The 10,758-nt window shown below is 38.5% G+C and overlaps 1 protein-coding gene and 1 long non-coding RNA gene across 2 annotated transcripts; one reads left to right on the forward strand and one right to left on the reverse strand.

Annotated features, from left to right (window-relative positions):
- Positions 1-7,567: 7,567 nt before the first annotated feature.
- Positions 7,568-8,376, forward strand: LOC105181182 (uncharacterized). The gene is made up of 2 exons (XR_003113008.1): positions 7,568-7,815; positions 7,981-8,376. It is a non-coding gene; the product is annotated as an uncharacterized LOC105181182 (long non-coding RNA).
- Positions 8,377-8,452: 76 nt separating this feature from the next.
- Positions 8,453-9,798, reverse strand: LOC105181173 (AUGMIN subunit 1). Its single transcript, XM_011137775.3, has 2 exons — positions 9,395-9,798; positions 8,453-9,313 (listed from the first exon to the last, which is right to left on the reverse strand). The coding sequence occupies exons 1-2, from the start codon at positions 9,410-9,412 to the stop codon at positions 8,582-8,584; spliced, it is 750 nt and encodes a 249-aa protein (XP_011136077.1). The 5' UTR covers positions 9,413-9,798; the 3' UTR covers positions 8,453-8,581.
- Between the last annotated feature and the right edge of the window lie 960 nt (positions 9,799-10,758).

The raw sequence follows: 10,758 nt of genomic DNA on the forward strand, positions 1-10,758 counted from the left end.
ACACTATTATTCGTGTCCCGTGCATTCGTAGAAAATTCATCTATACTACAATCAATGAAGAGTAGTTTTATATGTATTAAGAGTGTGATTTAATTTTGAGGGTTTTGAAAGAGATGGTACTAACGTCAATTTTGTCAAAGACATCCCAATTACAGCTATTGTTTCTTAATGCTTTAAAAATGATTTACTAAACGTTTACATGATATAGGAAAGATTCACAAAGGAGGAAAACCGGTCCCATATCAATTATCGGAAAATGTTACATCGTGAACAGATTGAACGTTTGCATTTCGTTGATCGCCAGACAAAAAATAAAGAGTTTCTATATCGAATTGTTACTGACGATGAAAAATGGATCTATTTCGATAATCCCAAACGAAAAAAATCATGGGTTGATCTAAGCTAACCAGCAACATCCATTTCGAGGTGTAATATTCACAGTTCAAAAGTATTGCTATGTATTTGATGGGATTAAGAAAGTGTTATGTATTACGAACTGTTAAATCCGAATGAAATTGTCACTATTGATTGCTATCGATAACAATTATACGAATTGAAATGAGCATTGGACCAAAAACGATCACCAACTGCGAGTAAACGATGTGATGCAAAGTGATCTTCACGACAATGCTCGATTTCATGTTGCGTTATCAGTGAAGCAAATGCTGAAAATGAGAATACTGAGATGGAGCTGGAATGGGAAGTCTTTATCATTGCGGAATGCATCTCTTGCCAGAAAGATGGGAAAAAATTATAGAAAACGAAGGAAAATATTTTGATTAAGGTATTCGTCTGTATTATCCTATTTAAATAGATCAGTTTTTGAGAAAACTCAAAACTATTAGGTGCGCAACTAAGTTTCCGGGTTTCACACATGGATGGCGCTGACGACACATGTAGTCGACATACATGTCTGAAGTTGTGTTTTTTTAGCTTGGACATCTGTTAACAATAACTAGTCGTAATACCAATACATATCGCAACGCAAAAATATTTTTTCTAACAACGAAGATGTCGAGTTTTGTGCCAAATAAACAGCATTTGCGGGAAGCTTTGCTTTTCTGCTTTAACTTGAGAAAAAGTGCAGCTGAAGCACGTCGTTTGCTTGAGGAGGCCTACGGCGAACATGCACCATCGAAAACTACCTGTGAAGATTGGTTTGAACGCTTCAGAAGTGGCGATTTCGACACTGAGGACAAGGAGCGCTCCGGAAGACCAAAAACAATTGAGGACGCCGATCTGCAAGCGTTGGATGAAGATGATACGCAAACACAAGATCAACTTGCGGAGGCATTAAACATGACTCGCCGAGGTATTTCCAAACGTTTACATGCTATGGGAAAAATTCAAAAGGAAGGAAAATGGGTGCCGCATGAGTTGACGGACAAGTAAAGGTACTCAACTGTCACTCACCGCTTTTGATGAAACTTTGCCCACTTATAGAGCTATGGAAAATAATCGATACGTATTTTTTTTATCTGCGGAGAAGCAGTTCTAAGGGTGGAAACTACCCCTTATTTATATAGAGTGTTTTCGCATTAGAAGTGCTATCTTGTTGTTTATTCGAAAGGCTGAAAGGTTTCATAGGATTGTTGGGGTCGTTAAATTCGAATCTGACGTGAAAATTCAAAAATACAAAATAGCGGATCAAATATGACGTCTATGTCTCGTGAGTGGGACCATTTTTTCCATGTAAAATAAAATGATGTTGACGAAAATTACGATTTTTTTAGGTTTTCAAGGTCGCTCAATGAATAATGAAATACTGAAATATCAGGTGTAGTAAAAAGAAATCCATTATTTTTCCAATAGATGGCTTTAGTTATCTGTATCTCGCGTTGTATAAGTCCGATCGGGTTCCACTAGATGGTGTTAGAAAGATGAGATTTCGTACTAAAAAAACTTTTCTGACAGTTTTGTGATTAGTTGACTCAGTTTTGTTTGAGCGCGCGTCAAAGATGGACACTAGCAAAGAGAAAATACGCCATATTTTACAGTTTTTCTTCGATAAAGGCGAAAACGCAAGCCAGGCGGCTGAAAATGTGAATAGTGTTTATGGTCCTGATACAGCCTGTAACAGCCAATCACGCGCAATTTTGGTTTCGTCGATTCCGTTCCGGTAATTTCGATGTCAAAGATGCACCACGCACTGGAAGGCCAATTGTCGAAAATATCGATAAAATCATGGACATTGTCGAGTCCGACCGTCATGTAAGCACTGTTTCGATTGCCCAAGAGCTAAAGATTGCACAATAAACCGTTTGGAACCATTTGAATAAGGCTGGATACAAAAAGAAGCTCGATGTATGGGTGCCACACGAGTTAACGAAAAAAAACCTCATGGACCGAAGTTCCATCTGCGAATCGCTGCTGAATCGCAACAAAATCGACCAATTTCTGAAGCGGTTGGTCACTGGTGATGAAAAGTGGATCACTTACGACAACGTCAAGCGAAAACGGTCGTGGTCGAATCGCGGTGAGCCGGCGGAAACGGTGGCCAAGCCAGGATTGACGACCAGGAAGGTTTTGCTGTGTGTTTGGTGGGATTGGCAGGGAATTATCTACTATGAGCTGCTCCCCTACGGCAAAACTCTTAACTCGGAACTGTACTGTCAACAATTAGACCATCTGAAGGAAGCAATCGCCCAGAAGCGGCCAGCTTTGGCCAATAGGAGAGGAATTGTGTTCCATCAGGACAACGCCAGGCCACACACATCGATAGTAACTCGCCAGAAGCTCCGGGAGCTTGGTTGGGAGGTTCTTATGCATCCACCTTATAGTCCGGACCTGGCACCAAGTGATTACCATCTGTTCCTGTCCATGGCGAATAATTTTGCTGGTGAAAAATTCGCTTCAAGAGAGGCTTGTGAAAATCGACTGTCTCAATTTTTTGCCAATAGGGACGAGGGCTTCTATGAGAGAGTCATAATGAAATTACCTTCAAAATGGCAACAAGTTATCGAACAAAACGGCGCATATTTGATCTAAATCGGATCATTCTAACTATGGTAATTAAAGCCTTCAATTTCATGCAAAAATAATGGATTTCTTTTTACTACACCTGATATATGGAACATTTATTCTCAATAGATTCATTTAATGTTAGGTGAAATAACAGCAAATTCCATGTAAGTTGCCTGAAGACATTTCATATGTACGTATAAAAACAAATGACAAACAGTAATACTAAAAATAGTGAAAACAATGTGATTTCCCTTATACATGTAAAAAATCGTAATTTTCGTCGACATCATTTTAATTTACATGGAAAAAATGGTCCCACTCACGAAACATAGACGCCATATTTGATCCGCCATTTTGTATTTTTGAATTTTCACGTCAGATTCGAATTTAGCGACCCCAAAAATCCCATGAAACTTTTCAGCCTTTCGAATAAACAACAAGATAGCACTTCTAACGCGGAAACACTATATAAATAAGGGATAGTTTCCACCCTTAAAACTGCTTCTCCGCAGATGAAAAAAAAATACGTGTCGATTATTTTCCGTAACTCTATAAGTGGGCAAAGTTTCATCAAAAGCGGTGAGTGACAGTTGGGTACCTTTACTTGTGAGAGACAGATGGAAAATTGAAGAGCCACTTCCGAAATTTTGCTTTTTTGGCGGCATGAAAGAAAGAGTTTCCATCGAATGGTTACTGGCGATGAGAAGTGGATATATTTTGAGAATCCCAAACGCAAAAAATCGTGGCTTTCACCTGGCGGAGCATCAATATCGACGGCACGGCCAAATCGCTTCGGAAAGAAGACAATGCTTTGCGTTTGGTGGGACTAGAAAAGAATCGTGTACTATAAGCTACTGGAAAGAAGCCGGGCGAAACTGTGAATGGGCATCGCTATCGACAACAACTGATCAATTTGAACCATGTATTGCTCGAAAAACGACCAGAATGGGACACGAGACACGAACGAGTGATATTGCAGCACGACAACGCTCCGTGCCATCGCACTTCCATCGTCCAGGACACCATCAAAACGCTGAAATGGGATCTGCTACCGCACCCGCCGTATTCGCCAGATCTGGCCCCTTCCGATTATCACTTGTTCCGGTCGATGGCGCATGGTTTGGCTGGGCAATACTTGGCCAATTTCGAAGAAGTACAAAATTGGTTGGATGAATGGTTTCGGTTCAAAGACGCGTCGTTTTATCGTCGTTTTATCGTCGCGGTGTTCATGTATTGCCACAGAGATGGCAAAAATGTGTAGCTAGCGAGGGACGATACTTTGAATAAACCATTTTTGTATTTCTCTTGAAATTTTCCATTTTTCATTAATCAAAAAAATTTAGCGGAAACTTAGTTGCGCACCTAGTAAATTACATTGCTGATAAAAATTATAAACGAAGTAAATGTTAATACTCAAACATTTAAGGTATTATGTAATATATTATATAAAAAACGGTAAAGTAAATAAATGCGTTGGGCCATAGAAATTACCCTGTAAAGCGTTTGTATATATTATATGTATTTATTAATTTCTGTACCCACGTGATAATTGTAAGTTTTGATAAATATCATTCGCTTATATACACGCATTTCTATTATATACATATTAGATATGAGCTAATATTAGTATAATGTAGTATATATTAGAGAGTCATGTGACAATAAATGTATTTACAAAGATACTGCAATATGTTATCGTCCTATTTGCACTAATCAACCGCGACGATATACGGCTATCAAGAAACACGATCATGTCTCGCGCCAAGTTCACGCGCAGCAACAGTGAAGCGGACCGTGTATCTACAGGGTGGTCCATTTTAATCGATAATCGGAAATATTTCGTCAGATAAGCCAGATCGCGAAAAATATTTCAAACAAAAGTTGTAGGGTTCAGAGGGGGACAGCTGACGATGACCTTGGCTTGACCTTGGATTGTTGTTTAAAGATCACGTAAAGGTCAACTTTAAAATCCTAAATAGAATCTTGCATTTTCTATTACATATTCTTGTAGCCTTTGTCGAGACATTTTCAAAACACTATCTACTTTTGTCTTTTGCGTAAGCCATTCCCAAGATAAGAAGCTTCAAAATTGACATACCGCCGGTATTCGCATTACCCGATGTACACCGCGGAAAAGTTGCTTGGTTAGATTTGTACATCATAGTAGCCCTAAAAAGGGCCGATTTTGTTTGTATGTATGTATGTGGGGGGAGGGGGAGGGGAGCTCATTCATCATAAATATTTGAAAACGCCGTCATCGACAGCTCGGCACATCTAGAACTCGCTTTTCGAAACTTTCGACGAGTTGCAAAAGAACGTTTGCTGGAATCACTCGACACGCATTTCTGATGCGATCCATCATATCCTCCCGCGTCGTTGGTGGTGGACGAAACACTACGTCTTTCAAAAATCCCCGCAGATAAAAATCCGGAGGAGTAAGGTCGGGTGATCTTGGTGGCCAAATTGGACCATCCTGACCTATCCATCGATAAGGGAAAGTGGCATCGAGTGATTCCCGAAGGAAAGTAACGTAAGTAAACTAAAGAAATAAACTATTATGTACAAATCCGACCGAGCAACCTCCCCGCGGTGTACATCGAGTAATGCGAATGCCGACGGTATGTCAATTTTGAAGTTTCATATCTTGAGAACAGCTTATGCAAAAGACAAAAGTAGGTAGTATTTTGAAAACGTCTCGACAAGGGCTATAAAAATATGCAATAAAAAGTGGGGAGTTCTATTTAGGATTTTAAAGTTGACCTTTACGTGACCTTCAAACGACACTCCAAGGTCAAGCTAAGGTCACCGTCAGATATCCCCCTTTGAACCCTACAACTTTTGTTTGAAATTTTTTCGCGATCTGGCTTATCTGACGAAATATTTCCGATTATCGATTAAAATGGACCACCCTCCTCTATATGCGACGCGTCTAGTTAGAAAACATCGCCGATATCGAATCTCAATAACGACGGCTAAATGGGTTGATTTTACATTAGGTTTAATCGATAGCTTGGGATCGAATTATATAATAAAAGTATTTTTATTTTTGCTCTACGTACTCTAGAATCAGAAATATTACGATGTATAGTGTCAATGTGAAAATTTTTAAATAAGAAACGACGTCGCCGTCGTCGGAGTTGTCCTTTTCCAATTCCTAACATAACACATCACTCAATAAGTTTGTAGGATGACATATAAATGGCACTACTATTGACAAATCCATATGATTTTTAGGAAGTACTAACCTTCAAATGATACGTGTCAAAATTTCATGACAATCGGACGTTTAGTTCACAAGTTACAATGGTTTTAGTGACGCACGACGTCGACTCGTTTTAGCAACGCTTTAGTTTCGGCAATCACTTCTTCATTGGAGCCAAATCTCTTTCCCTGGAGCTTTCCCTGCCGATTTGACTCTGGAGTGGTGGATCCATGTTTCATCCATTGTCACATACCGCATCAAAAAATCCTTTTTATTGTGCTGAAACAGCTCCAAACAGCCCGCTGAATCGTCGACGCGTTACTAAACGAGTCGACGTTGTGCTAAAACCACTGTATACCTCGTCTACAATAGAAGTCATAGAGTCGTAAGTCGTAGAAATTGACCAATCATAGCCCGGTAAGAGAAAAATAATCGACCGCGATTGGTCAATTTGTACGACTTACGACTCTATGACTTCTATTGTAGACAAGGTATAAAGCCAGTGACACACGGTGCTTGTTTTCGTGCTGGATAAAAATACTGCGTTCTGATTGGTGCATTTCCATCCATCTTCAGAAATGTACCAATCAGAACGCAGTATTTTCATCTAGCAAGCAATCCAGCACGAAAACAAGCACCGTGTGCCACTGGGTTAACTTGTGAACTAAACGTTCGATTGTCATGAAATTTTGACACGTATCATTTGAAGGTTAATACTTCCTAAAAATCATATGGATTTGTCAATAGTAGCGCCATTTATATGTCATCCTACGAACTTATTGAGTGACGTGGTATTAGTAGCGCTTACAGTCAATAATGCGCAAAAAGTATGTACACTAAAGGCTCGTCTACATTAGCTGTAAGAGTAAGGCTGTAAGGTTGCAAGACACGAAATGAAATATTTTCATTCGCTGACAGCTTACGTTACAGCCTTCAGAGGCAGGTATGTGGTCTGTTCTTTGTAGCTGCACTGTTGAACTGGTGCAATAAGTTAAAGTGAGACAAATATAGGTTTTCTATATAGGTAGAGCAGATCAGTGGTGCGATTCTGTAACTCGTTATTGGAGTTAACGACACTTTCGTTATCGTTGCGCAGCTTTTGTATACCGTAGAAAAGCTGCGCAACAATAACGAAACTGTCGTTAACTCCAATAACGAATTACAGAATCGTGGTGCAGTGGTGCGATTCTGTAACTCGTTATTGGAGTTAACGACAGTTTCGTTATTGTTGCGCAGCTTTTCTACGGTATACAAAAGCTGCGCAACGATAACGAAAGTGTCGTTAACTCCAATAACGAGTTACAGAATCGCAGCACAGGTGTCCCTCGGCGATGTCGTATACGCCTGTAAAACAATCGAAAGCGATGACAGGCATATACGCATATGGGCGTACTGTACAGCGCGAGAGAAACGAAGAAGTGGTGGGAGACGTTGCATTCTTATCGCACGTCGCACGATCGAGAGAGAAAGCATTACCAGACGTGATACGGTTAATGGTGTCTCCAATAGCTGTCTCATTCACTCTATGCTTGAATGCAGGGCATATGAGTGAGATAGCTATAGAGACACCGCGCTGTCTCTATAGGTGTCCCGCTCGCTCTAATAGCCGTGTATCGCGCTTTCCTCTTTTCTTCTTAGCAGAAATTCAGGTAATTTCACTGGTAAATTGAATGATGAAAAAACTAAACTCACAAAGCATGTACAAAATGATACATCATGCAACTCTCCCTATACTGGTTCCATTATTTCAACAAATAGCCAACTAAACAGTTCAAATAAAACATTAATAAGTGATGTTATTAATTTGTCTAAAGAAATTTTATTGAAAAATAAAGCAGAGGTTGGCCCGAAGTTACCTGTTCCTGAGCAGGAATATAACATTGATACAGAAGGTAATATAGCATTTGATGAGAAGGCCATTGAATACCTCTGTGGAAGACGAGGTGTAAAACGTAAAGATAGAGAAATTGACGAAGCAAACATAATTGAGATAAATGGAGAGGATATAAAACCAGACGAAAGAGAGTGGCTGGTAAAGGCATTAACAGAAGAACCTGTACAAAGGCCAGTTTCTATGCAGAATTGTGGAATCAACTCTCAATCCAAGAAGCATCAAATTACTGGAATTAAAAAATCAGTGGTCTCAAAATAGAATGGCATGAGAACAAACAAAATCAAAATATGGTTTTTAAAACCATATGAATATATGTGTATGTATAAGTGTCTCTTAAATATAGAATTTTATTTGTAACTCAAATTATAGAATTTTATTTGTTACTCAAATTATATAATTTTATTTGTAACTCAAATTATATAATGTTACTTGTAACTCAAATTATTACTAACAATTGTCGATAATACTTGAGAAAATAGAACGTTTTATTGATATATTTAAGGTACAATTGAAGCCCATATTCAATCATTCATCCTTCCAAATATTTGTCTTTCTAACTGCTCAAATTCTTTTCTTTTGTTTTCCAGCATTAATTTAGCTCCTGCTAAATTAGGTGGTAAATCACGATATGGATCCAAAAATTGCTTAATGTTAGCTAGGTTACCCAACAATTCCAAATATAGTTTATATTTTTCTATTATCTTTTCAGGATAAATCTCCTCAACCTCCATATCAGTTAAGTCAGATTCTAATCTTTTTTCAGTTTCCTGATATTCTTTCAATTTTGCAGACAAAAACATCATGTTACAGTATAAATCATCATTCTTGCAAGTGATGGTTGTGTTCTCAAGCGAATGAGTTGAGTTTTCCAGATAACTTAATTTCTTCAACAATCTTGTAAGTGTTCTATGTATTTCATTATACCTTCGGAACAGTTTCTTCTCTTCTTGCTGTCGAGCTTTCTCCTCTATAATCCTACGTTCTTTAGTTACACACATAGCTGTCTCATCAAATTCAAGAACCTTCTCAACCTTCATAATAGAAGCCACTCTGTCTAAACCTTCTTTTATATCATTAGGTAATGTCTTAATTTCAAGGTTTATCTTGGACAAAAAACTTATTATTTCCTTAGTAAGCGCAATATGTTCCTGATCTGTCTCCATGATAGCCTTTGATAAATGTCGCATTTCCACATTATGATGATTTGAGGTCTCAAAGACTGAGTCATTATGCGAAAATGATGACCCCTGTTGCTAGTAAATATATATTAATTGTTAATTAATACATAGTCACTCGACATCACATTATCTTTTCTAACTATTAATAATTCTTACCTCACTATTACTATCCATTGTATCACGTTACACTCCAAATACAATCAACTGATTATTGTTCGTTACTAACGTTATTTCATTGATTCAATTTAAGTTTACTTTTTGAGCAACTACATTCACCTCGAGAATACATGAAGAGAGTAGAAGCGCCAGAGTTGTATGATTAGCTACTTTGATAGATTGGCATTATAAAATATAATTTCTAAATAATTCTAGGAAGCCTGATTGTAAAATTCAGATAATAATTTTTTGACAACTATGCAAAGAAAACGTCAAAATAGATTGATCAATAAATATAACGGTTGTGAGAAACAAAACAAATTATAAGTAGCGCGGGAACTTTCTGTCGGAAAGTGTTGGTCTGTTCTTTTTAGCTGCACTGCGGAACTAGTGCAATAAGTTAGAATGAGACAACTATATTTTTTTTCACTTTAACTTATTGCACCAGTTCAGTAGTGCAGCTAAAAAGAACAGACCATGTGACTGCGTTCTGATATTCACTACCAGCGCTGAAAATCTATAGCATACATGACACAAACTATATATTTTCAATATTGATAGTGAAATTCGGAACGTAGCCTATAGTCCATCTACATAAAGGCCATCACACGTCGAAAAATTTTAACCGTAACCGTAAGGTTGTAAGAAAACTGACCAATCACAGTCGATCCTTTCTTTTGTGACGTTATAATAATCGACTGTGATTGGTCAGTTTTCTTACAACCTTACGGTTACGGTTAAAATTTTTCTACGTGTGATGGCCCTTAAGGCTCGTCTACATTAGCTGTAAGAGTAAGGCTGTAAGGCAGTAACTTAAGCTGTCAGCGAATGAAAATATTTCATTTCGTGTCTTGCAACCTTACAGCCTTACTCTTACAGCTAATGTAGACGAGCCTTATGATTTCTATTGTAGACGAGGTATAAGGACCAATAGTTAAAGCCAACGGCACACGGTGCTTGTTTTCATGCTGGATTGCTTGCTGGATGAAAATATTGCGTTGTGATTGGTACATTTCCGAAGATGGATGGAAATGCACCAATCAGAACGCATAAATTTCATCCAGCAAGTAAAGCTAAGACTCCATGCATGCGGTGAGCTGCGGCAAATGCTGCGGTGACCAATCAGGAGGGAGGCGCAAGTCCGGTTGCGGCAAGCTCCGGCATGCGTCTGTCTCCTGATTGGTCACCGCAGCCGTTTGCCGGAGCTCACCGCATGCATAGAGTCTTAGCTTAATCCAGCACGAAAACAAGCACCGTGTGCCGCTGACTTTATTCTTATATTTCTTGTCCGTCGATAAATTAGGTTTTCAAAATCTTCATCTTTAGATGAAGATAATATGTATTCTAAAGCCATATCTCTTTGG

This window comes from Harpegnathos saltator, unplaced genomic scaffold, assembly GCF_003227715.2.
Source record: "Harpegnathos saltator strain DR-91 unplaced genomic scaffold, Hsal_v8.6 scaffold275, whole genome shotgun sequence".
Classification (NCBI taxonomy): domain Eukaryota; kingdom Metazoa; phylum Arthropoda; class Insecta; order Hymenoptera; family Formicidae; genus Harpegnathos; species Harpegnathos saltator.